We start from the raw sequence: 25,755 nt of genomic DNA, 5'->3' as shown, positions 1-25,755 counted from the left end.
GATATTGATATTAGACATTTAATGATGACCTTTATTTCTCTGTATATGTACTGCCAGCTAATATCCAATTTACTACATTGCTCCGTACAGCCCCTAGCTCTATTGCTCATATATCTGTTTCCATGTAGCGAAAAGCTGCACAAACACGCCCCCTTACGCATGCACAGTCCAAACAACCGCCATGAATGTTTACTCTAAATTGGCATTCAGCGTCTCCACCCTACCATCGTCCCCTATCAGTCTTATAGGCCGAATAGGTTCATGCACAGCAACCTGCGTCGGAACCGCGGGCATGCTTGAATGCTTAGCCACACCACCCTCCTCCTCACCATGCTGCTGCTGTCTCTGACTCCCTCCCGGATGAAGCCCCGCAGCACTATCTGTAGGTGACGCGACATGCGCCTCTTGCTGGCTCGGGCTGCCTCCAATCCGAAATACAGTGGAAGGAGGCGTGTTTCGGCGGCCGCGCTCACGGTTCCGGTTCCGATTGTAGCGCAGATTGCCCGTAGTTGGCATTGCGGTGCTGTGCGTACTCCGGCTATTGGGGAGGCGGATCGGGTCGGGTTCTGCGCTGGAGACGCTCAGTGCCGTGGATATTGTGCGTGGGATATGGTATCCAGCTTTTCCAACGGGGATACTGAGACCGTGGATAATCTGTCTCGACGGGTCAGTTTGAATGAAATTTCATTGAGGCGAGGCGAGACTTTGAATGATTACTTACGATACTGCACATGACGAGAAACCATACCACGATATAAGTTGCATCAGCCGTCTTTTGCGCATCGTCGCGAACCTTTCCGTCTACGATCATCTCTTCAAGAAGGAACTGTCTGCAGACTGACAGGTAGAAAATAGCGCCAACGCCGATAGGTCCAAAGAATCCAACAAAAGCGGCCTGGGAGAGTTGTTCGATTTGATGGATGTATTTGTGCATGGCGAAGACAATAGGGAGCCGACGGAACAGAAGGATCATGATACCGAGCGCAATCAGACGGTAGATGGGGATAATGTCATTGTGAGCGAAAAGAACCCATGGACAGACGGCACCAAACCACATGAATATGGCAAGATTGAGAAGCATGTCAACAGTCGGTTGGAGGGAGTCGTCCATGGTTTCTAGACGGAACCAGTCACTGGGTTTCTCGGTCAGTCGGGGGATAGATATAGCTTGGGCGGTGGGAAGATTCTTGGCTTACTCTTGAGTGAAGACATTTCCGGCTATGAAACAGGCTAACAAATCGTCCGTCCCAAAAAGACCGCAAGTACCCATTATGAATAGCTAATTCGTAGCCAGGTAATTAGTACGTGGTATTGCTTGTTGATGGCGTAGAAACTCACTCCCAGAGAAATTGCAAAGACAAGGAAACTTTCTCGATCTACATATCGCTTTTCCTCAGCCCAATGCAGCAGCTTCATAGACAACCAACCGACTGCGATTCCATAAACAATACTTAACAAGATCTCATAGACTAATGTCTCGTAGATCCATAAAGCAATCGCCTTCCCTCCTCCACCACTGAAGCCGGGACCTTGGGTATATTTCATGAGGTACAAAGCAATAAAAAGAAACGGATAGCCCAGGCCGTCATTGGCGCCAGACTCGGCGACAATGATCCTTTGCAGAGGCCGTGGCACGTTCTTGTCGGCAAATTTTCCCTTGACGATGGAATTTGACAAAACGGGATCTGTAGGCGTTACACAAGCGCCGATAGCCAATGCTTGGACGAATGAAATGTTGGGCACCATTGCCCAGATAAGAAGGCCGCTAACAAGCCACATAAAAGCCATCCCGGGCCCGAGAAGCAAGGATAGGCTTTTCCATTCCTGTTGCAGATAGCGGCCTGGAAGTTGAACGCCGGCGAGAACCAACTGGACGCCGAGAACAAGACGAGTGAAGTACATCGTGATCGTGTCCAGATTGGCCTGGGAGCCCAGGGCATAGTCCATGGGCCTGATAAAATTAGCGGCGTGAGGCGAAAATGCGATGCCTGCAAGCATGGAAATCACTGCCGGTTAGGTTAGTCCTGCATAAAGCCAAGCGTCACTGCATCACACGTGGGACACTCACATGCTTCTGACAGGTAGAACCGTTCCTTGAATAGATAGGACACCAGTCCGAAGAGTGTAATGAAACCTCCAAGGACGGAGCATACGATGTTAAAGTCGTTGATCTCGAGGGTCGGCATTTTGTCAAGCCGTCTCGTTTATTTTTTCCTTGCTCGAGACAGACAAATCACAGTCGAAGATCGGTTGAACTTTCACGCAGAGCCGGTTTGGTGAGAAAATAAAATAAAGAGAAGAGCAATGCTACGACTTTCGCTGTTTTCAAAATCGTCAGCGTAAAGTCGTCGGGCAGCTAATGTTATTGAACCATAGTATTGAAAACTGTGCACATCAAGCAGAGCCAGATTCCGGACATGGAAAAGGAGGATAATGCAGGAGTTGAGCACGCCAGTTTGTAAATTCTAGCCTGGAAACAAGTCTTGCTGTCTAATAGCAATCAGTTACTCGTGGTATCTCCAAGGAAGAAATGAATAGCCATGTAATTTAGCATTAAGTTGGGTGAAGGTGATAGTCGATCACTAGCGGGGTTTGCGAAAACTTCAAAGTAAAGCGCCCCACGTGCTTATCTCCGCATGTGCCGTGGAATGGATATCTAGATATGGAGATAAGGTGGGTGGATATTTAGGAAATTAACAATAACAGTAAAGGAAGTGCATATAGGCACGAGGATTATTTGGGTGTATGTAATTAAGGGATGTACTGTTTGGAAAGGGCCTGAAGGAGAGCTGTTGACAGCCGGATGCGGTATCGAAAACTATGCCATCACATACCCTTACAATGTACAAGCTAAAGGTCGAAAATGGCCCGGTTTCCTTTTTGCTTCAATGCCATTGCAGATAGACCACTCTTACATACATGGTGCTCTTGGGAACAGTTGTGTGGCGATAGAATGCATTAAACAGGATAAGTGACTATTGTGAAAAACGAATTAAATAAGGGGCAAAGTCATTAATCATTCAGGTCATCAGCAAGTTCGTCAGGGAGATTATCAGCGATTGAGGCGCTATCAGCACTTTTCCTTGCACCGTCAACAGCCAGTCTGTCCGCCTCTACATTTCCGGGGTCGCTACCGTGGCCTTTGACCCATTCGAAATTAGTCTCAACTTGCAAAGACTCACGCTCGTTTATTTTGACAAGGACCGATTGAATCAAGTCTTTGTTTTCAACTGGCTTGTTGTTTGCCGTTTGCCAATTGTTGCGAACCCACTTGGGAAACCAGGTAGTCACACAATCGATGGCATACCGACTGTCGGTGACAATCGTCACGGGACGGTGCCGTGGAGCAATCTCGAGACCACGCAGGATTGCTGTCAGCTCGGCGCGTTGATTTGTTTGGCGTTCGCCCTTCAGTGGCTCAGAGACGTTTCTACTAGGAACGACAGATCAATCGTCAAAAGACATGCCCATATCCGAGAAAATTGATCCAAATATTGTCAGTTCTTACCTGTTATCACCAGGGCCAAAGTACACACCCACACCGGCCCGAGCACCATCGAATCCATTATTTAGAGAGCTTCCATCGGTATATATTCGGAGCATTCCCGGAGGTGCGGTTGGCTGCGCTTTTGTTGCCAACTTCTGACCGGGAGTTTTGTACACGACTTTGCCCGTAGCAGGATCAAGAAGAATGTTCGGGTCAAACCCATCTTCGGCATTCGGTGGAAGAGGCGCGATTCCCGCCGGCACTTCTTCACCATTGACATCAGAAGGATTCGTTGCCATCGTGCCAGGGACTGGCCTTGTCGGGTTATTTTTTGGTAGTCCTCGTTGAACAAATTCCTCTGCCTCCTTCCGCGTATTGAATTTCTTGAATAGAGGTCTATTCTGAAACCCTTTGATCTGTTTCTGAGCTTCATCCCATTCTGTATAGACTCCCGGCGTATGCCCGCGCTGTATAGCGTAAAACCGGGTTGGCTCTTTCTTAGATCTCAAAGCGACTGCCGGCGTTCCGCCATTGACATATAGCTCAGCGTCGGCCTTGGTTTCGAACGTCTTATCTAACCAACAATGCAGTGTTAGTTAAACCGAGTCTGGACCTTGCATTGAAGAAAAAAGTTCTTATCACTTACAGAGTGCTCCCTTAAATTTCGTGATTTGTTTAAAACACTCAGGCCAGTTATAGTATACGCCTGGCTTAAAACCTTGCCTGACAGCATAATACTTTGGCGGCATCGTTGCTTTTCGCTTGACCCCAGCGGTTGAGCTGCGTTTTGGCTTCGGGCTGGGTGGGCCCGGGCTTGGGGAAGGCGTAGTTGTGGAATTGTTCATGCTTAAAGGGGGAAAACAAAGTCGGCTGTACACTGTGTATGGTATTCGTACGTCTTGGTGGCAAGGGAGAGGACGAGTTTGCTGCTTCTCATGAATCGGTTTCGAAAGTCGCTTGTCTTGAGAAGAGGACTTGAATTGTTGGCAGTGCCGCAGGAATGGTCCGGTCGTTTGCTGTTTGGGCAAACAATAGACAGACAGTACTCGCGCGAGGACTCCTGAGGCTGGTGAGTGAAGAGAGCCCCTCATAGAAGACTGACATCACAAACGGGAGGGGGAGGTAGGAGGTTGGCATGCAGGTAGCTTGCCGCGCGCTAATTGGCCACTCAACCCCCCTGTCCAGCGGCGTGGGAGGTCGAGACTGCAGCTTTCTCTTATTATCTAATTCAAAAGTCCTGTTGTTTATTTAATATTGGATATTGGATATTGGATAAAATTCTTTTGAATGGCACATATTAAATTGATAGTAAAACTTTTGACTCTTCGAAAATATGAGGGCACAGCTCACACGACTTGGGATGTACAAGGTCTTGTAGTCGTTCTTCAGGGTTACAAGAGGAACCAAATAGACATGTCGAACAACAACATGTCGAACAACGACGAGTACAAGAAGCTGAACCATCTTGAGAGAGAAAATATAGCCTCGTCTGTCCGGGAGCTGGCAATCCAGCCCCAAAGCAAACATGAATAGAAGAGGAAAAATCCAATCCTACATCGTCCCTCACTCCAAGGACGTCAAAACCTACGACTTGCCATCGCCTTTGCAAGCCCTCTCAACTTCCCCGACCGTTGCATCCTGAAGACGAGTCTCGCTCTTTGTTGGACCAGTCTCAAACCACCCAGCCTCGTTCTCTGTATCTTCCTGGCCGTTTGTGTTGAAAAGCCATCTATCCATGGACATATGGGGAGATATTGCACTAGCATCCACCCACTCCGCCTTTGAAAAGTGAAATGATGGGCGCCAAATTTCAAGGAACTTGATTCCAAGTTCAAGTAAAAGGGACATAAAAAGGGATATATGGGCATAGAAAGTAGAAATAATAAGGGTATAGCTTGGCTCAAGTATGACCAGACCCAGACGCTAGCTTGGCTCATGGACAGCACATGATGAAGAAGGAAAATGAAACATACATCCAGACCAATGTCAAGTGTTGAATAAAGTCTGTAATAATCACAACGCAGGCAAGCGCAATGACTGATGCTAAGACAAGAGCATTTCCCCAATTCCTCAAAGCCGCAGCGAAATATAATAAACAGAAAGTCATGACCTCGTGACAAAATCTGAAAGAGATAGAACAGAAATGCCCACCTTATGTACATCCGCCAAACTCTGTGAAAATTGGTGAAACCCCGAAATATGTCACGTGCATATATATTAGTCTTGTGTGTACAGCTGGCAGAGGATGGTGAGGTCATAAAACAATAGATACGAAAACCCTCCACAATCGGGAAGACGCTCACGATGCAAATGTGTTAGAAGAGGAGGGCCAGAAGCGGTTGAAAAGCAAGGCAATAATCGCAATCAAGCCGAAGAAATACGCTGATAGAACAGAAGATATGCAACCTTGTTATCGCGGGATCCATATCGACCAAGGGGTGTTCTAGTGCCAGGCGAGTTTGCCGACGTTGCCGGGGACGAGACACCATTCGGCACGGGATTGATGGATTTTTTGCTTGAATGCCCACTGGACCCCGGTGCATTGACTTGACTCCATCCCTTTTCATCATCTGTCTGCTCATCCTGATCAATCTGTTCGTAGATATTTGGGTTACGGTCCCGTTTGTGTTGTTCCAATGCAGCAGCAAGGACTTTAGGATCTTCTTCGCTTCCTGCTTCAGCGACATCTTCACTGCGTACGCGGCGAATAACAGTATCGTCCATGCGAATCCACTCGCGGCCATCCTGACGCCGCACGTCTACTGTATAATGACCGCCACTGGCATTTTTTCCGTGATGGTAGATGACTCCGATAAGCCGGTACTTAGGAAGCGCGCTGTGGATGGCCATGGCATTGCGTCGGTGAGAAGGGAAAACTTCGCGAGGAATCTCCAACTCTAGAGGATATCCAATTTTTTTCCAGATCTTTTGTGTGCCTTTTGTGACACTGTCATATTGGAATCGCTTGAGATGAAGGATCAGTACGGGGGGTAAGGTTTCGATAAATATTTGCTTGGTAGCCGACACCTTGGAGCCTCTTGGAGAATTGAAATCGCCATGGATTGTCTCAGGCTTGGTCAAGCCTCTCAAGGCATCGACGATATTGTTGACTTCTGGGGACCCAATATCAAGCTGCAGAGGTTGATAAGGCTCTAAAGTGACAGAGTTTTTATTTCCGGGCACTTTGAATTCCGATCGAATTTTTCCACCAAAAATCTTGGTAATAGGTGACTCGAAGTTAATGTCGCCAGACGACCGGGTAACAGCCGCTTTTTGCTTATGTCCAACCTCGAGCCACCCATCAACTCCAGAATCAGATATAGCAGTCTCGGTTCCTGGGGTAGTAGACTTGTCTGTGGCTACTTGGGTAGCGCCTTGTAAGGCTTGTGCGCATTCTTCATGCAGTTCTTCCAAGAAGAAACCGAGGAATTCTTGAGCATCTTGTTGATGACCACGCTAATCGACGTTAGTTAAGTTGACCAGAACGTGAAAAATTTATCAGATCTTACCCTCATATCTCGAAAGCGTGGAAGCTGGCGGATGACTTCATAAACAAATTCAGGTGTGAATGCACTTCCGTACTCTTCTAGTTCCCCATGTTTCAGTCGCATGCGCAACTGGTCTTCTGATCGAGCTGCATCGATCACTCGAAACTCTCTCATGAACATGATTCTGAAAAAGATACAGAACTTGTCAGACACTGTCATCTTCATCAGCTTATTAAGATTACTTACGTTGAATCAATCAGTGGTACGTCGCTCTTGAAGCTGTGGGCGGCACGACGCCCTACATAATCTAGAAATTGGTAGAAGGGCACGCAAAATGTCAATATTTGCAGGACCTGGAATTATGTTAGCCTGGACACGAATTCTGTATTATAAGACTTACTGAGTTCATATAGCACATGTTACCAGTGTTGACAAGGCCCCTTGGTTCAAGAAAAGCAATCTTCTCTCCATATTGTTCAACATTAGGACCAAGGCTGTTCAGCACGTCTACTAGTGATTCGCTTCGAGAGGACTGTACATTTCCCACCTCGGTTGAAGCACTGGCAGCGACTTCGGAAACATGAGACTGAGCTTTAGAGCGAACTAGATCGGCCCACGACTTCGGGGTTGCCCTAGGCGGTGTTGAGGGTTTGTCGGACGCCACACTTGTGTTTTCGATCTCATCCTTGACATGAGTTGGTGTATTCTCATTATTAGTCTGAGTGTCATCTAATTGATCTTGAGGAGTTGGAATTTGTTTCGTGGTCTGGGAGGCTTGTGGGAAAATAGGGACCACTGGAAGCAACGGTGCAGTCTGCTTTGAAGATATTGTCTGAGTCTGAGGTTGGGCCCGAGAGCGAGTAGAGGATTGTTGAACCACAGAAGACGGAGTGGTAGGGTGGGTTGAGTTTGACTCTGATGGGGCCTGGGAAGTAGTCGGAGTCTGTGGCTCAGAAGGGCCAGGGCCTGTAGTATATGCATGTTTGGTTTGCACGGGAATTTGTCGCTCCTCAAGCCTATTGACATGTTGCCAGGATATATTTCTCGTTGGAAATTCGACAGCCGTTTTCAACGAGCGACCACTGCGCCGTCTATGGGGGGCGCGGGGAGGAAATGGTTTGTCTGGCACGGAGAGCCACGGTAGCTGACAGAAAATTAGCATATTATTTGTGAGATATGAATATAATATAACTTACAGGTGCGACGAATAGTTCTGGGGCATATGGCGATGATTTAGGGACATCTGGAACCGGGGGGGACGGTACTGCCGCACTGGGGGTCGACACGACGGATTGTACCGAAGATGAGGGCCGTTCTTGACCTTGCATAGGAATCTGGGCAATGGGCGGGGGAGAGATGGTGTGTTGTATAGGCGTCGAAGTCGATGAGCTCGGTAGAGGAGGAAATGTATTTGGCGGTGCGTGGATAGGAGCGATGACTGGCTGAGAGTGCGGGTAAGACGAGACTATCAACGGGGGATGGGCCGTGTATGGAGGCTGATATGGACGTGGAAGAGAACCAGGGGGTAGAGTCGCGCCCGGGGGAGGAGGATGCATTTGTGGGTATCCATTGAACCATGGCGGTGGATAATGTTGGGCATACCCAGGAGGAATATGGCCGTTGACTGGGGGAGGGTGGTAGTTCATGTACACGGGAGGCGAGCGAATATTTGGTGGCCCTGGCGAGTAATGCATATCATGCTGTCTTCGAGGAGGGGGCGGCGGCAATGCCGCCTGCCCATGGGGCATCGCGGGCAGATGATGGTTTATCATGACCAGACAGTTGGTGTAGTTTGCCTTGCCTGAATGGAAGCCATGCGATAGGATGACCAGGAGGGGATTCGACAAGTTTGAACCTTTCTGCCCGGTCGCCTAAATAGCCATACTGTGCGCCGGGAAATCACTGACTCAAGGATTGTTGATGACGGCACTCTGGGCTTGAGGATGGGTTGTTGTCAGCTGGCGATCGCGGAGATGAGGTTAGTTTTGCGGGACGACGCCTTTCTTTTTGGCACGGGGCCGCAGTGGGCGGTTGGGGAGTAGAGCAGGGACTCACCAGGAGGGGAAGAGAAAAGTAGGACAGCGGAAGCCTCCTGCGAACAAGCCTGGGTGCTGTGCTGTAGGGACAGAGGTTGCAAGTGCCCTGTCGAGTGGAGGTGAGGTGAGGTCCCGATGGCGGCCAGGAAAAACCAAGGTCGATAGATGTTTTTGGCGCCGCTCTGGATGCCTCAGGCAACAACAGGCCGATGCCAGCCTTGAGTTTTCCTCTAGCCTGGCCAGTGACCACAAGGGAGAAAACGAATAGTGAATGGGAAATGAAAAGCACTGAGAGCTATCTGAATGCCGAGGAATTGTGCAGGAAAATAGTAAAGTTGAAGCTTTGCTTTTAGATATGATAGTATGCAAGCTACCGGACTTAACAAAAGCTTTCCTATGCAATGTTTGACTTGTCAGGACACTAGAAGTAATTTGTTGCCAAAATAAAAAGAAAAGGGGAAGAAAGATGCTAAGCCTCGATTATATTAATTCTAAAAACCCAGCTTTTGTACAGAAATATGAAACTATCTCTAATAAGCTTCAGGAGGCAGTCGCAGTATGGCAAGAAAAGCTGTGAAGGGGAGATGACATAACGGCGGCCCCGACTTACATCCCGATTGCTCCATCCCGACGAGGGGCAATCTCGTCAACAACATCTCACGGGCAGCACGCATGTGGCCCTCGGGCTCCTCCGACATCGTGTAGCTCGTACTTTGTCTTTCGTGCTCTGGGTCTGTATTTTGAATGCGCTATCTAGCTTGATGGAACCTCCAGATTCTGGATACTCGAGGGATCAGTCTTTAGAAACCCGCAATTTCTAGCCACGAGGTACCAGTACCCCAGCAAAGACATCACGCGTGAGCTCGCGACCCGCATTGAGCTCTTCCATGCGAAGCTAGCGGCCATTCCATCTTCAGAAACACAAGTTATGTCGTCCGCGAACGGACAGATTGTTGGCTCCTCCAAAGCAATTGTCAGCAATTCCAGCGTTTCCTCGTCTTCCGCGTCCTTCCAAGGCCCCTCCAATTCTGCCGACGGAGGTGCCCAGAGACGCCCCGGAGGGACTGGTAGTTTTGGAGCTGGCTCTACATCGCGAACCTCTCCAGTTGCGAGAAACAGCCAGAGTCGAAAGAACAATCATAAACAACACCATCGCCCCTCGTTAGTGGACGAGGATGCGGAGGCTGTGAGTCACCCTGCTAGCTTATGATCCTATATTTCAGCCAAAGCTCACAAACAATTTATTCAAGGCCGTCATGAGGTCGACCACGAACCGCAGAGGGCAGACGTCCATAACCCATTTAATGAATTTCTCCTTACCTCCTCGACCTCACCGTCAAACCGCCCCGCATCGCACGCGAAGGAACCCAACTTGGGGAATGGGCTCAGGCTACCATTCAGTCGACAAAGCTAGATATGTACACGCAAATTACCGGTTCATCGTGAATCCCCAAAACAGCTACCATGCTCAAGCGGAGAACGCTGATGTGCATCTGGATTGGAACTCGGTCCTCCAGGTCCTAGCGTCGGAACAAACCCAAGTTACAAGCTGTCCGATCTGTCTTTCAATGCCGGTGGCGCCTCGAATGGCGAAATGTGGTCATATTTTCTGTTACTCTTGTCTTATCCGCTTCATGCACTCAACCGATGACGAGATGCCAATGCCAGAGAAGAAGCCTCGGTGGCAGAAATGCCCAATTTGCTGGGATACTATTTACGTTTCTGACTGCCGTCCAGTGCGGTGGTTCATCGGCCAGGAAAATGATATTCCAGTTGAAGGTGCTGATGTTGTACTCCGTCTCTTGAAGCGAAATCCTGGGAGTACTTTAGCCCTCCCTCGTGATGGCGCGGAGGATCTTGGCCCTGAAGATGATATTCCATGGTATCACGCTGCAGAGGTTGCAGATTATGCACGTATAATGAAGGGTGGCGAAGACTACATGATTGCTCAGTACGAGGCTGAAATAGAAGATTTGAAGAGACAGCAACAAGAAGATGAGCTTCTCTTTGGAGATGACACCACCTGGTCGCGGAAGGCAATCGATAGCATTAATGAAGCCAAAGAGAAGGTTCGGGGGATAGGCAATCCTCCCGATATTATTCGCACCGAAAAGAAGCCAGTACATGCTCCAGTTCATTTTGAGCAACCCCAAGAAGGTGTTCCTGACATGTATGCATACCAACAGGCTATTAAATCTGCCAAAACGCATTCCTCTTCAGAACCTCTAAATTACTTTGGTGACCATGGATATGGCAGTCCTTTGGCTGCCGTCCAATCCGATCAACTGGCCCATGAGATGGACGCCTTGAAGCTGGATACCGATGACCCAGTCAATTCTCGAAAGAAAGACAAGCAACCGAAGTCTCCTGCTAAGAAATCAACTTACCGCGAGAACGCGGGATCCTCAAATGACCAGCCGTACTACTTCTATCAATGCCTGCCGCACTATTATCTGTCGCCCCTTGACATACGTATTCTGAAAACGGCATTTGGCGATTACTCGTTGTTTCCAGCAACTATTCTTCCACGAGTCGAACACATATCGACTGGGCATATTGTCGACGACGAGCTGCGGAAACGTGCCAAATACTTTGGACATCTTCCTTATGGATGCGAAGTTAGCTTTCTTGAATGTGATTGGACTGACATCGTCGTTCCGGAAGTCTTAGAGCAATTTCATACCGAAATAAATAAAAGGAGACAGCGGAACCGCGATAAAGAAACGAGGGACGAGAAAAATCGACTTCGCGCAGAAAAGGAAGAGGACGAAAAGCGTTGGGCAGCTGCTCGCCGCAAGCAGTCTACCTATGACAGCAGCGAACGACCTTTCTCCGAGCAAGACTTTTTGCCTCTAAGCGGATTCACGGCCGATGCGGAAGATCCTGCTAGCTCACCCCCTATGACTAGTCAGATGCAGTCTCGGTTTGAAGCCCTGGCTTCACCTTCAACGAGTCCTCCAACGGCTCGTACTGTATGGGGCACTGCCGCAGTCAATTCCAACTCGCCAGTTGCCACCCAGCAGCCTGTTAATGACGGCTGGCTTCGAGGCTGGGAGGACGACCTCGTGGAGCAGCAGGAGGCCGAGCTTATTGCACAGACTATGAATGATACTCCAATCGCATCGGGTGGTCGTAAAAAGAAGAATAAGAAGATCACCCTGATGTCAACTAACATTCAGCGAGGTGCTTGACGCTTTGTTATGGCACAAGTTTGACAGCATTGAATTAATGAGTACCGGTTCATGAGGTCTGGGCGTTGAGTCTATTTTGTTTCTTTTTGTTTCTTTTTGTTTCATTTGCTAGGCGAGAGCATATGGAGTACAGTGACCCTTTTGGATTTATGCTATTACTTGCATATACACCACCTTGATACGCAGACAACCTACTTATACAAATGAAGAATATTCAGTCCACTAGAAATATTGGAATGGAAATGAAATGTATATAAAACCAAGCCTTTTCAGTGTTTTGTTCAAGGGTACAAATGCGTTTCACGGATGACACTCATTCCCTTTCATCATTCTCCACAGATAAAATAGACGGATGCACTGTTTCTACCTTTAAGGAGCAACATGCCAATTTCTGGTGGCCAGAGTGCAATTCAAGGAAAGGATCTTGCTGTAAGAACTGCGATAAGAGCTACATAATTCATCCAGGTTTCTGCTTTTTATAATTTGGCCTTTTCTCGCACATGGCTGTCTGTTTTTTCTTGGGAGTGCTTCTCCAACAACTCCATCAACGGGCCCAACAGCCTTCCTTCACGAAGAGCTTCATAGATAATTGAAATCCAGGAGCCAATCGTCTTTTTGGGTCGACCATCAATGGTAGGGTTCTGTTCAGTTGGATGCTCCACCAGACCTAAGTGGAACGGGACCCCAAGTTTCTCTCGGACTGTTTTATACAATATCCGAGAGCCCTCGCCAAGCAGCTCAGCAGTATGCTGTCGACGAGAAAACTTGTCAAAATTATTTTGATATATGCGCTTAGAGATGGCTATTGCTTGCGTTTTCCAGGCATCGAAGTCAGCAAGACTGGGTCTGTTAAACGACTCCGCCTCTGCAAAGGAATCTAGTAACACCACAAGGGTTTCTTTCATCGTGACTTCACATCTTGCAGGGATGCTGAGACGGGATCTAGCAAGCCATACTTTTGATACGTGTCTGTCTATCACCGAATTCAGCCGTTGTATTTCCGGTTCCGCGACGTACGAGGAAAAGATGCGAGAGTTGAGAACATGCAGTGATGAAGGCAACTCCTTCAGGAACGCGAGATGCAAAGCTCGTAGATCTAGAGCCTGGCAGCTGATGTATAGACTGCAAGAGCACATCAATGAGACCAGTTCGACCGCCTGCATTGTGTATCGGCTGGATATCAAGGCCAGGGAGTTGATTGCCTGATTGTGCATCTCCGCTGTCTGCACATGGGAGGAGACAGGGTTAGCTAGATATGCCAACTCGGCCATGTATGCCGCCATGCTGATATCCACACCTTTCATCGTAAATGAGACGCTAGAGTCATCGACAGTCAGGTTTATTGGTAGGCCATTATTGTAATTTGGATCAATAAGCTCGGTTGATTGCGAAAAGAGCAGTTTGCCAAACATCTGGAGGCAAACTCGGGTTTTCTCCATGGCCGATGTGACAGAAGCTGCCTGGAAATTGGCTCCGGTATAAATTTCTTTGTTCACTGAGTCTACAAGAGGGTTGTCGCAAGCTGAATTGAGTTCAGTTGCGATCTGCTGATCGGCTAAAAGAAGATCTTCTAATTGCGGACCAATCCATTGAGGAACACTGCGCCAGGCGTAGCGGTCCTGAACCAAGCCAGTGCGTGCTCGATCAGCGTTTTGAAGAATGCCTGCTGCCAGATGAGAGCCACTCAAAAGAACTAGTAAATTCTGAGCACATTCAATCTGTCCCGGGTGCGGTCGGACAGAGGAGATAAAGGGATGATAGCTCTCAGAATTGCCCATCAGCGCTTCAAGTCCCATAGCAGATAGTGCCTGGGTGAGAAGAGCTAAGCGGTGCGATTCAAACATTACTACACTCGCGACCCCAGCTGAGCATGCGGTTCCATTTATCAGACCAAGCGCTTCCTTGGGCCCCATAGTCCGACTCTGCATGCCAACAGCACGGAGCGCATCTGGGGCAGACATGATTTTCGACTCAGAGGTAACTTTGTCCTTGAGCTGGACATAAATATTTGGGTTTCCTTCAATCGTGCCAGCGATGTAAGAGAGCGGCATGAGATCGCCAGATGCAGATATCGAGCCACGCAGTGGCACGATGGGGGTAATCCGGTGCTCTAGAAGCTGAAACATGGACTGCAGAACTGGCAAGGTCAAACCGGAAACCCCATTTGCATTGGAATTGCATCGCACGACAATAGCAGCGCGCACCCAAGCAGGCGGCATGGAGTGGGCTCGAAGAAGGGTACCTAAATCGGCTTCACCTCTGTCAATTGCGGTGGTGACACCGGCCTGGGTTAGTTGAAGAAGTCCCGTCTGTAGGGTGGTTGCTCTTTCTGTGCGAGAATCTGCACTATCACCGAAACCAGTGTTGACTCCTACATTTATGATGCTTGTTAGTAATGAATTTAGCCTCCTGGGCATGAAAATGCGGGTAACATACCATATATACTGTAACCCTTCGATAGTTGATCCTTAAGGACCTCGATACTCGATTCGATTCTTTTCAGAACTTCCGGATCTTTTGTGAGTTTTGGAACACAGCCAAAGCTGTTTTTTTAGGCTGTTAGCGAGCTTGGAATCGACAATTTAAGAGTCTCTAAAGGGACGAACTCACTATGAAACCGCCACTACGGTAGAGATATCCAGCCCATTCCCTTTGATCTCAATCTCTTCGCCTGCCAAACGTTGTTCCAAGCGCCTCCAGTGCTTAACTGCCGTATTCAGCTGCGACAATTTTTCTGCCATGATGTTTTATTGTTCTTGAAGTTTAGTTGAGATGTGTGAAATGATGGGAACGACTGTAAGTATGCAAATTGCATTATTCACGGGGGATCCTTATACTTATCTCAATATCTTCATTTACAGGCATCTTAGGACGGACATACCCTTGACCTTATCACTAGAGAACTTTAAAAGCGGGGTAAAGTGTCTTGTCATCAATTCCCTGTTGCAGTTGCATTCGTTAATGTCTCTTTTTCATTTGAAATGGAACCAGTCTCCATTGACCAATTGACCACATGACCTCTGCATACAATCTTCCACACTAGACAATATCTCCCTACCTGTCTTGACACACATGATTTTCATCTCAAAATTGGGCTATATGAGAGTTTAAATTTTACTTGAGAGTTCTATATGGCAAATCAGACGTAATGAAGTGGGCTGGATTTTACAGTTCGGATGCATGCTACGTACTAGTTAGAATTTCCGCGACTAAAAGTTGATGATCACCTCTAGCTACGTCAAAACAATGTCCGAGATACACCCCATCCTACTATACTAATGTCACTAAACTGCAGAATACTTTCAAATAGATTCCTCACAAGGACTAAGATGTTTAGTGTGAAAATCAAAATTAAGACCACAACGCTCTATCTGAAGTATTGAGATTGCCCAAAGTCCATGAAATCGAAGAGAGACGTTTTCTTTTATGGGCTAGCAATATGCAACTTTATGCTCTAGTCTTTTCCTCATTTTTGGTCAATACACTTCTATTGCTCTTGGAGCCGAGAAAGAGAGTTTTGCTACCTGTAGCCCGTACTCTCACTAGACACGCCAGAAGACACTTGCTACAATCTCGTTGAAACTTTTTCCAGCTGATAATCTGCAATGCGGGTAAATCCTTTAGATCTTATATAACTCAAAGGGCTTGGTGTAGACCTGAAATTAATGGGAGACTTATCCACACAGTTAAAATTAAAAGGAATATAAGATCTTTTTTTCAGTGGAGTGGACTGACCAGTTATCAAGATGGCAACAGAAACCGAAGGCCATTATATTCTTAATCGTGATGCAACTGAGTCAACTCGGTATTCAATTTTTTTAATTTCTACTGCAGACAAAGCCTTCTCTGACGCATAAATTCATTCATAGGTTAGATGAACAACATACGCTTCTGACCGAACTAGCCGGAGGCAGTCCTATTCATTCACGAATAGCTATTGACAATATCCACGCCATTGCAGATATCGCTACAGGAACTGGGTAATATTCTTACCGAATGAACATTTCCACTCATAAAAGCAGAGGGCTAAGATAAAACAGTGTATGGTTGAAACACATCTGCACATTGTTGAAGGACATTCCTACAGATCGACCTCGGTACTTTCACGGATTTGATATCTCAGACTCTCAGTTTCCAAGAGAACATGCGGGAATACATTTTTCAGTGCAGGATATTACCAAACCTTTCTCTGATGCGCATCTAAACCGGTATGACCTTGTCCATGTTCGACTACTATTCTGTGGCTTGAAGAAGAGCGAATATGAGATTGCGGTTGCAAATTTGATGACTTTGTTGAGTAAGACTCTCTCTCTCCAACTCCGTCATTTTGTTAACTAAGTCCATTATCTCGAATTTTAGAGCCCGGTGGCTTTTTACAATGGGATGAGATTGATTACCATGCACTTACACAATTAAACCAAGAAAATCCACGATTTTTTGAGATCATGAAAATCGTCAACGATGGACTGAACAGTGCCCAGTATAGCGATTCCGCTCCCAAGCTACTGAAGCAAACGTTTAAACGTAAAGGGCTTGTGAAGATTACTAGCCACGACTACGTTTCCAGCGAGCAGCCACGGAGCGCCGAAATCATGCAGAAGTGGTTGCATAATGCCCTGCGAATGCTTATTCCGTGGGCTTTGGAGACATCTGAAAAAGAGAAAGGTGTGGATTCAACTAATCAAAAATCGGCAAACGAGATCATCAAAGAGATGGGAACAATTTTTGCTGCAAAATTGGTCCCACGGGGAGAAGTAAGTGTCGTAGTAGGGCAGAAAAAAGGCCAAACTTTCTGCAGCATTCTCTAGTAGCTAAAGTATATTTTACAGCAATGAATGGATTTACTTAATGCCACTGAATTTTTTTCCCTCGTGACCAGACAGTTTTTTTCTTCTTTCCTGCTCGAAATTATGACATTTAAGCGTCTTTCAATTCACGGCTTTAAACCCTGGGCATAGAAATAGCAACGTCAAAATTTTGGTATCCCGCTAATTCCTTTTTCCCGAGAAAAATTAATTATGAATGTATCTCACTCGATGCAGTTATTTGAAAGACTCGAAACTTTTGACAAGCATGTTCTAACCCTAAGATTTCGCCAGAGATGATATATCCCACGATCTAAGGGTTTCGAAACTCTTTGGCCTAACAGAACTTCAATAAATAGTTACTTTGCATTTTAATCGTGATCTCTCCATTGCAATGCTATGATAGGTTCAAGCACATAGGAAATCCACTTCTTAGCTTTCTCGGCACGCATAAGCAGATATCCCAAAATGGTGTTGAATCTAAGAATCGGAGTACGACATCTGGACTTGGCGAAACCTAATCTTCGATTGACGATGCAATATGACTGTCTAACATCAAAAGCATCATTGCACCTATAGTTGCGAAGCACGTATCATTAACACCATGAAAGGGTTCCACATCGGTGCATATCACTTTCTTTCTCTGACTAGCCACATAATTCACTTCCTCCAATAAGGCAATGTTGTAACTTCACCACTACAGATAAAAAGCCCAAAAATGATCCAAGTAACATGGTTCAATCTGCGGCCTGCTTTGAGACGTGGAACCAACCACACCTTTCATCTACTAATAATCCGATCTACAACCATGGTACATCTCGGTGAAGCGCTGTTTCCAACAGAATAAGGGATATACTTTTTTACAGGTTATTCTACACCTGGATTCTTACGTTAGGAATATTAGGGACTGCAAAATATGCAAACTACCGTCGAATAAATGAATTAACTCTGTTCACCAACTTGAACACGTGCAACATCGGAAGAAGCGACAAAAAGTAAGAGCGCCAACAGGAATAACACAGCGAATGGCAACTTTTGGATTTATCAATGGGTTTATCAAAATACAGATTTCTATCAAAGGTCATGGAAGAGAAGACCATTTGACGGAGAATACAGGAGACAAAAGATTAACTCCGGCAATTTCTCAAGTTTTGCATTAACCCCGGAACAATATTAATTAGAACACAAACATGGAGAGCTGTTTCATGGAGGTGTAGGGATATTAACGCTAATTAAGAAGCAATCACGAGTTTTACAACTGAAATACACAACGAAGCAAGGTAGCAACCATATGTCTTCGAAAATGTAAAACTAATAAAAGACTCCTCAATCAGTCATTATTTCATCGTATCTAGTCATCATCAATTATTTGTCTATGGGTGAATAATTGGTGACTTTAAATCTGTAGTCTACTATGTCTGTTACCGGCGTAAGTTCAAATGTGATATGCAATAGAGAGTGTACTCAAGAAGTAGAAGTCTCTGAAGTATAAATTGTTGCGAAGACTGGCTGCGTATATACATAAATAAGAATTATCCAGGGCGGTATTTTCATATCTCCCTTGTCACATTAATATGGAGACAACGCGGATCCCGCGGCCCCCGAGGCCTCCGCAATGCATTCATGACTTTGCGTATTACTATCGAATGTATTTATGGAAATACGATTAATCCTTGTGAGAGAATTGCATGAAAATACGAAGAACGGTTATCTACTCTCTAGACATGGCAACAAGCACAATAGACTAAAAACCTACAACAGTCATAAATCATAAACACGATATAATAAGTAGGCAGGTAAGGACTACTGCTGCACCCCGGCCCGCTAAGCCAGCCTGGCGCATTCCACGGCGCCCAATACAGACTAGCCCCACGGTCCACAAAAAATAAACAAGTAGTTAATTCGTATTGTTACATTTTCGCCTCACAATTATTGATCAATCATTGACAATTGGCAATTCCTAATATTATTCGACCTGCCACTTCCAGGTCGCTTCATATGCTGAATCGCCACCATCTTTCCACCCGCCGCTCCACACGGAATCCGAGCAGGTGACTCTACCCGTCATGACGTTGACGCGCTCGCAAACGGGGAGGACCCCCAGGTCAGTACTTGAAGGCAGCTGCGGTCCCCTTTTCGGCTGACGACGTTGTTTCTTCTCAATTCACTCTCTAACTCTTGCCTTTGACACTATTGCCAGGAAAATCGAGCGTCCCAACTTTGTTGAGACTCCTGGACGCCGTGTGACTCGCAGCCGTGCTTCCATTACCCCTGACCCAACAACGACCAAGATGAACCCGACATCCCTGGACGGCGAAAATAAGGGCTCGCCCAGGAAGCGCAAGTCTACTAAGGCTACCGTGGAAGATGAAAAGCCCAACGGACATGCCAATGGCCATACCAATGGCCATGCTAACGGCTCCCCGAAAGTCATTGACGGCTGGATCGAGGGCAAGGATCCCAAGATCGACTACAGCGGGGAGTTCGAGTTCGGAGGATCATGGGGTACCGCTGCATTGATGGTTGGGTTCCCAACGCTAATGTACTACATGTGGATTGGAGCAACCTATTACAATGGCAAACCACCTCTTCCAGCCGAAGGTCAGAGCCTGTCCGAGTTTGTCGCACATCTTGGTCGTCTCGCCTACGACGGCGCCTTCCCCTCGCTAAAGGCATGGACAATTTATTGGGTGTTCTTTATCTTTGAGGGCATTTGCTACCTCGTTCTCCCGGGTATCACCTTAATGGGCCGGCCTTTGCCTCACGAAGGAGGAAAGAAACTCCCTTACTACTGCTCTGCTGTCTCTGCTTTCTATGTGACATTGGTAGTCGCTTTGGGACTACATTTTAGTGGACTGTTCAAACTATACACTATCATTGATGAGTTTGGACCTTTGATGAGCGTGGCTATCCTTTCAGGATTTTTGGTTTCTATTGTCGCCTACGTCTCCGCTCTTGCCCGTGGAGCCCAACACCGCATGACTGGCTATCCCATCTATGACTTTTTCATGGGTGCGGAGTTGAATCCCCGCATGTTTGGCATTCTAGACTTCAAAATGTTCTTTGAGGTGCGACTCCCGTGGTATATCCTTCTGCTAGTCACCATGGGTGCCGCTGCTCGTCAATACGAGTTGTACGGCTACGTTTCTGGCGAAGTCGGCTTTCTTCTCATGGCACACTTTCTGTATGCCAATGCCTGCTCCAAAGGAGAGGAGTGCATTATTTCAACCTGGTAAGTTTTGGATCGTACGGCGAATTTCTCCTTCTAAGAAAATATAGGGATATGTACTACGAAAAATGGGGCTTTATGCTTATCTTCTGGAACCTGGCTGGAGTTCCTCTCAGTTATTGCCATTGCACAATCTACCTTGCCAATCATCATCCTGACACTTACCGTTGGAACCGTTATGTGCTGGCCTTCCTATACGTCGCTTATCTCTTCGTTTACTGGGTCTGGGATACAGCCAACAGCCAAAAGAATCGTTACCGTCAAATGGAGCGTGGAACCACCGTCTTCCGCAAAGCTTTCCCTCAACTGCCCTGGCAGACTGTGGAAAACCCCGATGTCATTAAGACTCCTAATGGAGGCACCATTCTCGTGTCTGGGTGGTATGGTTTGGCACGTAAAGTTCATTACACTTGCGATCTGTACTTTGCCTTGAACTGGGGTCTTATTACCGGCTTTTCAAGCCCGTTCCCCTGGTTCTATCCACTGTTCTTTGCCGCCATGATCACTCATCGCGCTAGCCGTGACATCCAACGCTGCCGTGGCAAGTATGGTGAGGCATGGTTGGAATATGAGAGACGTGTTCCATATCTATTCATTCCCGTAAGTATTGCAACCGATTACTTTAATCTAACACAACAATTTACTAACCACGACAATTAGTACGTGATCTAAACACTAGGACTTAGACCGCAACACCATAATTTCAGCCTGGTCACACTTCATTTCGACGCTTCATATGTATAATCCATAACATCCATTCAGTCTAATCAGTCGCCTCACAAAGCGTTTTTCCCTTTCATTCTCTAATTGTTTTCATCCTATGCTTATCTTGATATCGTTCACAAAATGTGTTATAATTGTACATATACCCCCTTTTCCCTCTATATTAGCAGGATTCGTTCTAGGGAGGCCTAGGCCATTTTTAAATTCAAGCTCAAACACGGGCTGAATGGGTGGATGGATTTAAGATTTTACCTTATTGCGGTTTTTAATCCATGCATGACAAGAATAAAATTATGCTACGCTTTTACTGGTCTTTTACATATCATATTGGTAAGCTAGGGCTGAATAATAATAGTGTTGCAGAAGATTAAGCTCAGGTGTAATTGTTGCAGACATGTATTGTTCTCACTCCACAATAAATATCAACTACATGTGCACCTCATACTTATCCAACAGGTCAATTGATCTTCAGAGTTGGAAATACATATCAAAGTCCATAGAACCTCAATGAAGGAATTCTAGTCATATTTTTGAATGCGGCTGTATTTTTGTCCTTTTTCCTCCTACTGCGTGAGTCACTGCCGCCTCCTAGAAACAGGAGGGGTCAGCAATATCGTAACTGAAATGAGCAGTCTCTTATTGGAAAGGTTGTACATGAAAATAAATAGATATTCCTTTATAGTTTGTTCATTCTACACAAAAAAACTTTAAAAAAATGAACAGTTGGATTCATCAATTGATGTGATATGCAGGCTGCTAAATTTACCCAGTCTCTCATATTATTTTCCAAAAAGCTACTAATAACATATCGATCCTTGACTACCGGTATAAAAATACATTGCTTAATACTTCACCGACTTTTTTTTTTAAAGAATGCATTGCTTCTCATAAACTGTCATGAAATATTGAAGTTGTATTGGGACAATTAGCGCACGCCATTAAAATGACAAACATGTTCCGAAATGTCATGGTGAGCAACTGATGGCCCTTTTCGTCCGATTCATACAAATTTGTTCACCATCGTGATTTTGAAGGTTATCGGAAATATCCACATATAAACATGTCATAAGCTGCAAAACTGCCTTCTTGCTCCGTGGGAGACAATGAGGGCTTCATCTCTTCTACTAGATTGGCCCGCAAGACCTCTGCTTGTAATTTGCACTCTGCGGCCTGTATCTGACGCTCCTTGGTGTTGTTCATATCACCTTTCAGAATCAATGCTTTGGCCCATAGTATGCGGGCCTTATCTCCTCGGGACTTGCAATGCTCAGCGGCAAGGTATGCCTTGTCCAGATACTTTCTAGTGATATAGTTAGAACGAGGCGTCGAGAAGGAGGGAAAACGGGGGTCGTAGGGCATCCTCGTCGTTTATTTTAAGAAAGAATTCATAAGGCAACCTACAATGCTGTTTCTGCATTTCCAAGCTGCGCCTCACACACCCCAAGCTTGTATTGAAGAACGCCAGTGAATAGGTGGGTTGGGTTATTCGAATGGCAAAGTTCCCAAGCCTCGTGAAAATTTTCTCGGGCCTTCTCTACCATGTTCTTCGCAAGATGCAGGTTTCCTATGGCCAGCAAGACGCTGAAATTCTCATGTTAACGAGTCGTTATGAAGAACAAATTTAATTGGAAACGTTTGGGTGATGGTTAAAAATCTCACTTTGCAACTCCCCATTCTCCTGACTTTCCCGAACTCCTCAAAAGCCTTTCTGCTTTGGAATAGTAATCCATGGCCTTCGTAAACTCTTTTTGGAGGTAGTAAACCCGACCCAGACCTAGAAAGCCTAATGCAAGATATTCGGGTGGGTCATTGGACCGTTTAGTCTTGATTTCAAGATTGCGCTGGTACATTTTGATGGCATCATCTAGCAATCCTTCGGCCATATACATACCTCCAAGGTTATTGCATATGTTGGATATCTCTATATCATCAGGAGCCATTGTTTGAGCGCGAATTTCTAGACACTTCGGCCAATATTCACGACATTTTTCCAAGTAGTTTCGCTCATAATACACACAGCCAATATTGTTGTAAAGCTGGGAGAAAAACGGACTGAATTTGTCTTCGCAAAATTCGCACGCTAGTTCTGAAAGCCGGAGACTCTCATCGAACTCACCTATCTCATACTGGTACCAAGCGCAATTTTTGAGAAGTTCAACAAAGTCGTCATTCGCACGGAACACCTTCTTGACTTCAGGATCTGACTCGTAATAGTCAACTATAGATAAAACATGGGGAGAAACCTCCGCGCATTCGTGCCAACGGCCAAAAAAAGAATGCGGGCCGCCCATCTTGGGGAACTGTGCATTGACGAGTACCACGGCGGCGGTGAAGATATCATGTAATTTTTGCTGCCCAAAGCCACTTGGACTGTAGATGAATGATTTCTGGACTAGTCTGTGGATAGATAAGTAGTCTCCATCTCTCTTCACGAGGCTGACCCGCGTAAGCAGATCCACTGCGTCCTCGACTCTGCATTTCTCAAATTAGTGAGTGAATTAATCGGCTGCCAAAGTACACTCGAGACTGCGTGACATCCGCAGCCCTTTTTTTGATGCCACGCTTAAATGATATTTACGAATATGAAGAACTAGAAGCAAAGGAAGCCACATACAGGTCTTCATCCTCCACAATAGCTTGATAAATAGGCGGAAGCTTGACGTGTACGGCTTTATCCACGAGGAAAAGTTGAATTGGTATCAACTTCGGGTTCAAAATTGCTATAATACTGAGGATGAGAGAGGCATCGATATTCTGTATGCTCTTAAAATTCATCTCCCAAATAGCATCCAGGCCGCGCGAGGAAGATAATCCTTCTGTATGGCGATGGATTCGTTTTGTCGACTTCTTGTACGTTTCGAGAAATTTAGGTATAGTAAGCCTACGATATTCCACATAAGCTGCCATCTGCTCTACTCCAAGGGGCAGACCTCCAAGTTCATTGATCAAGAAGGTACCAATCTCATCTTCAGTAGATGGGCTCGCGCCTGGGTTGTGTTTTTGTCGTATCCGATTGAAGGCTGCAACCGCTTCTTTTTTATTAAAAGATTGAAGTTCAAATTTCTTCGAAATCCCAGGTGCTTTGAATGCTTCGTCTCGATATCGTGTAGTGATGATTATCGGTCCAAAAGGAGGCAAAAACTCTTCGATTGTTTTCATGTCATCCACGTTGTCGTATATTAGTAGCCAGGTCCGGTCTGAATCCATAGAACAAGATGAAAAATTAGGACACATGGACTTCAAGCAGAGGCCACAACATGAGGCCCGTTGGAAGCTTACCGGTTTTTGCAAGCCAATTTCGCAAGATGAAAATATTCTTGTCGTCACCAGAAGCCGCAGTCGACCCCAACAATTCTAGCCTGATGGAAATTCGGGTAAATGAATCTCTAAGGTCCGCTCTGGTTTGGGCATTTATGTAAAAAATAGCGTCATAAAGTTGTTCGTCCATGCACATGCTAACAAAAGCAAGCGCGGCGGAAGATTTTCCAACTCCCCCTAGTCCATGTAGAACAAAAACTCTGAGCTCTCTTGAGGCCTGTTCACAACACAGAAACTTTTTTGTTGTCTCAATTTCATCAGAACGTCCATAAAAATGGTCATGTTTCGGAGGAACCTCATAGCATGGAAACTTCGTATTGGCATCCTCGTTAAAATTTAAGGTTGACAGGTAATCTGCGTCGCGTCTTTGTGTTTCGTCATCCATATTCTTGATAGACAAGTCTGCCATTTTTTCGACTATGGAAACCGATTTCTCCAAACTACCTCTAGTTTCTTTGAATTTTGATTGCACTCGACCAATAGCACTATCTGCTGGCGATATCGAAATAAATTAGTTGAAACAGAAAACACTGATCAGGACCCAAATACAATGCTGTTAGGGTAGAGCAAGAAGTCAACTATGAAGCAGACTTACATATTGGCGGTCGAAAAATCCTTGCTGCTTCAGCCCAGAATTTGATGAGAATAATAAACATATCCACCACATCGTGTCGTATATCACTGCGCAGGTTTCCGTGTTCCGCTAATTTAGTAAACAGTCGAAGCTCTCGGTAGATATTATCAATGATATCAATGGTCTCTTTTAGAATTTGAATATTCTCCAATGCTCTCTGTCACACCACTGGTTAACATTTCCTAAAAAATTCTTTGTGTGTGTGTTTCACTTGCCTCTAGAGCAAGATGGAGAATCCCCCACACAGCTGCTATTTCAACAGCATGTGGCGACATGACTGTCATGAAGATAAGGGACACAGACTTGAGAAGTTGTAGGAAAGGTTTAATTCGGGTTACGCATTTGGTTATTGCGTGATCCTCATATTGTCTCGTCTGTCGCTTCAAGTCTTCGAAAAGCCGCTCAGGTGTCTGAAATTTTTTTATTGCTTTGCGTTCTTTATCTCGTAGGACATCAAGACTAGTTGCCTGCGCTTCCTCCCAGCGAGCCTTGAGCGCATTTATCTCAATTCTAGAGCATACCGATGAGTAATAAGATCCAAAATACCCAGAAAGCCGTGTTACTCAATACTCACTCATCATGGTTAATGTCTACTGCGGACAAGGTGTCGTCGGTTCCTGAGGTGGGAGTTTGTGTGCCGGACGCTGTTGACAGAGTCGCGTCTGTTGTAAGAGTCGCGTCTGTTGCCACTCGGGAGAGTAAACGAACTTCACCAGGTTCTTGAGCCATCCGGTGAGTAAACGGAACGTTGGGGCTACTTGTGGGAAGGAGATTTTTTTTCGTTTTTACACTGTTGCGGGATTGTATTGTCTCCTGCTTTTGAAACGATTGAAGAAGCCTATCC

The 25,755-nt window shown here is 46.0% G+C and overlaps 7 protein-coding genes across 7 annotated transcripts; 3 read left to right on the top strand and 4 right to left on the bottom strand.

The window, feature by feature from the left end:
* Positions 1 to 8: 8 nt before the first annotated feature.
* BGW36DRAFT_370911 (putative Na/H antiporter) lies at positions 9 to 2,568 on the bottom strand. The gene is made up of 5 exons (XM_046215296.1): positions 2,069 to 2,568; positions 1,339 to 2,006; positions 1,197 to 1,279; positions 722 to 1,133; positions 9 to 654 (listed from the first exon to the last, which is right to left on the bottom strand). The coding sequence occupies exons 1-5, from the start codon at positions 2,184 to 2,186 to the stop codon at positions 190 to 192; spliced, it is 1,746 nt and encodes a 581-aa protein (XP_046077240.1). The 5' UTR covers positions 2,187 to 2,568; the 3' UTR covers positions 9 to 189.
* Positions 2,569 to 5,851: 3,283 nt separating this feature from the next.
* Positions 5,852 to 8,723, bottom strand: BGW36DRAFT_423741 (uncharacterized protein; the record flags this gene model as incomplete). Its single annotated transcript, XM_046219869.1, has 5 exons — positions 5,852 to 6,943; positions 6,997 to 7,159; positions 7,222 to 7,328; positions 7,376 to 8,119; positions 8,172 to 8,723. The coding sequence occupies 5 exons, from the start codon at positions 8,721 to 8,723 to the stop codon at positions 5,852 to 5,854; spliced, it is 2,658 nt and encodes an 885-aa protein (XP_046077239.1).
* Positions 8,724 to 9,588: 865 nt separating this feature from the next.
* BGW36DRAFT_370903 (putative RING finger domain protein) lies at positions 9,589 to 12,668 on the top strand. The gene is made up of 2 exons (XM_046215295.1): positions 9,589 to 10,197; positions 10,262 to 12,668. Exons 1-2 carry the CDS (start codon positions 9,940 to 9,942, stop codon positions 12,200 to 12,202), a joined length of 2,199 nt encoding a protein of 732 aa, XP_046077238.1. The 5' UTR covers positions 9,589 to 9,939; the 3' UTR covers positions 12,203 to 12,668.
* A 10-nt stretch (positions 12,669 to 12,678) lies between these two features.
* BGW36DRAFT_335495 (phenylalanine ammonia-lyase) lies at positions 12,679 to 15,141 on the bottom strand (the record flags this gene model as incomplete). Its single annotated transcript, XM_046212941.1, has 3 exons — positions 14,813 to 15,141; positions 14,639 to 14,745; positions 12,679 to 14,573 (listed from the first exon to the last, which is right to left on the bottom strand). The coding sequence occupies exons 1-3, from the start codon at positions 14,941 to 14,943 to the stop codon at positions 12,679 to 12,681; spliced, it is 2,133 nt and encodes a 710-aa protein (XP_046077237.1). The 5' UTR covers positions 14,944 to 15,141.
* Positions 15,142 to 15,948: 807 nt separating this feature from the next.
* Positions 15,949 to 17,010, top strand: BGW36DRAFT_444921 (putative LaeA-like methyltransferase; the record flags this gene model as incomplete). The annotated part of the gene is made up of 4 exons (XM_046221654.1): positions 15,949 to 16,007; positions 16,072 to 16,182; positions 16,243 to 16,499; positions 16,562 to 17,010. 4 exons carry the CDS (start codon positions 15,949 to 15,951, stop codon positions 17,008 to 17,010), a joined length of 876 nt encoding a protein of 291 aa, XP_046077236.1.
* Positions 17,011 to 18,944: 1,934 nt separating this feature from the next.
* On the top strand, positions 18,945 to 21,349 carry BGW36DRAFT_370901 (c-24(28) sterol reductase). Its single transcript, XM_046215294.1, has 3 exons — positions 18,945 to 19,111; positions 19,208 to 20,239; positions 20,287 to 21,349. Exons 1-3 carry the CDS (start codon positions 19,074 to 19,076, stop codon positions 20,894 to 20,896), a joined length of 1,680 nt encoding a protein of 559 aa, XP_046077235.1. The 5' UTR covers positions 18,945 to 19,073; the 3' UTR covers positions 20,897 to 21,349.
* A 509-nt stretch (positions 21,350 to 21,858) lies between these two features.
* Positions 21,859 to 25,640, bottom strand: BGW36DRAFT_458327 (uncharacterized protein; the record flags this gene model as incomplete). The annotated part of the gene is made up of 8 exons (XM_046222009.1): positions 21,859 to 22,259; positions 22,361 to 22,540; positions 22,619 to 23,431; positions 23,574 to 24,156; positions 24,239 to 24,769; positions 24,873 to 25,068; positions 25,157 to 25,421; positions 25,486 to 25,640. The coding sequence occupies 8 exons, from the start codon at positions 25,638 to 25,640 to the stop codon at positions 21,995 to 21,997; spliced, it is 2,988 nt and encodes a 995-aa protein (XP_046077234.1). The 3' UTR covers positions 21,859 to 21,994.
* Between the last annotated feature and the right edge of the window lie 115 nt (positions 25,641 to 25,755).

Source organism: Talaromyces proteolyticus (assembly GCF_021365285.1).
Source record: "Talaromyces proteolyticus strain PMI_201 chromosome Unknown BGW36scaffold_2, whole genome shotgun sequence".
In the NCBI taxonomy this organism is placed as follows: Eukaryota; Fungi; Ascomycota; class Eurotiomycetes; order Eurotiales; family Trichocomaceae; genus Talaromyces; species Talaromyces proteolyticus.
The sequence above is the reverse complement of the archived record's forward strand: the minus strand, read 5'-3'. Positions and strand labels throughout refer to the sequence as shown.

Excerpts from the sequence above, each read along its gene's own strand:
- BGW36DRAFT_370901 (XM_046215294.1), top strand. The coding sequence starts at position 19,074 with ATGACGTTGACGCGCTCGCAAACGGGGAGGACCCCCAG. Across the intron at positions 19,112-19,207 it reads CAAACGGGGAGGACCCCCAG|GAAAATCGAGCGTCCCAACT; the intron begins GTCAGTACTTGA and ends CACTATTGCCAG. Across the intron at positions 20,240-20,286 it reads GAGTGCATTATTTCAACCTG|GGATATGTACTACGAAAAAT; the intron begins GTAAGTTTTGGA and ends AAGAAAATATAG.
- BGW36DRAFT_370903 (XM_046215295.1), top strand. The coding sequence starts at position 9,940 with ATGTCGTCCGCGAACGGACAGATTGTTGGCTCCTCCAAAGCAATTGTC. Across the intron at positions 10,198-10,261 it reads TGGACGAGGATGCGGAGGCT|GCCGTCATGAGGTCGACCAC; the intron begins GTGAGTCACCCT and ends AATTTATTCAAG.
- BGW36DRAFT_370911 (XM_046215296.1), bottom strand. The coding sequence starts at position 2,186 with ATGCCGACCCTCGAGATCAACGACTTTAACATCGTATGCTCCGTCCTT. Across the intron at positions 2,007-2,068 it reads GTTCTACCTGTCAGAAGCAT|TGATTTCCATGCTTGCAGGC; the intron begins GTGAGTGTCCCA and ends CCTAACCGGCAG. Across the intron at positions 1,280-1,338 it reads TCTTTGCAATTTCTCTGGGA|CTATTCATAATGGGTACTTG; the intron begins GTGAGTTTCTAC and ends GCTACGAATTAG.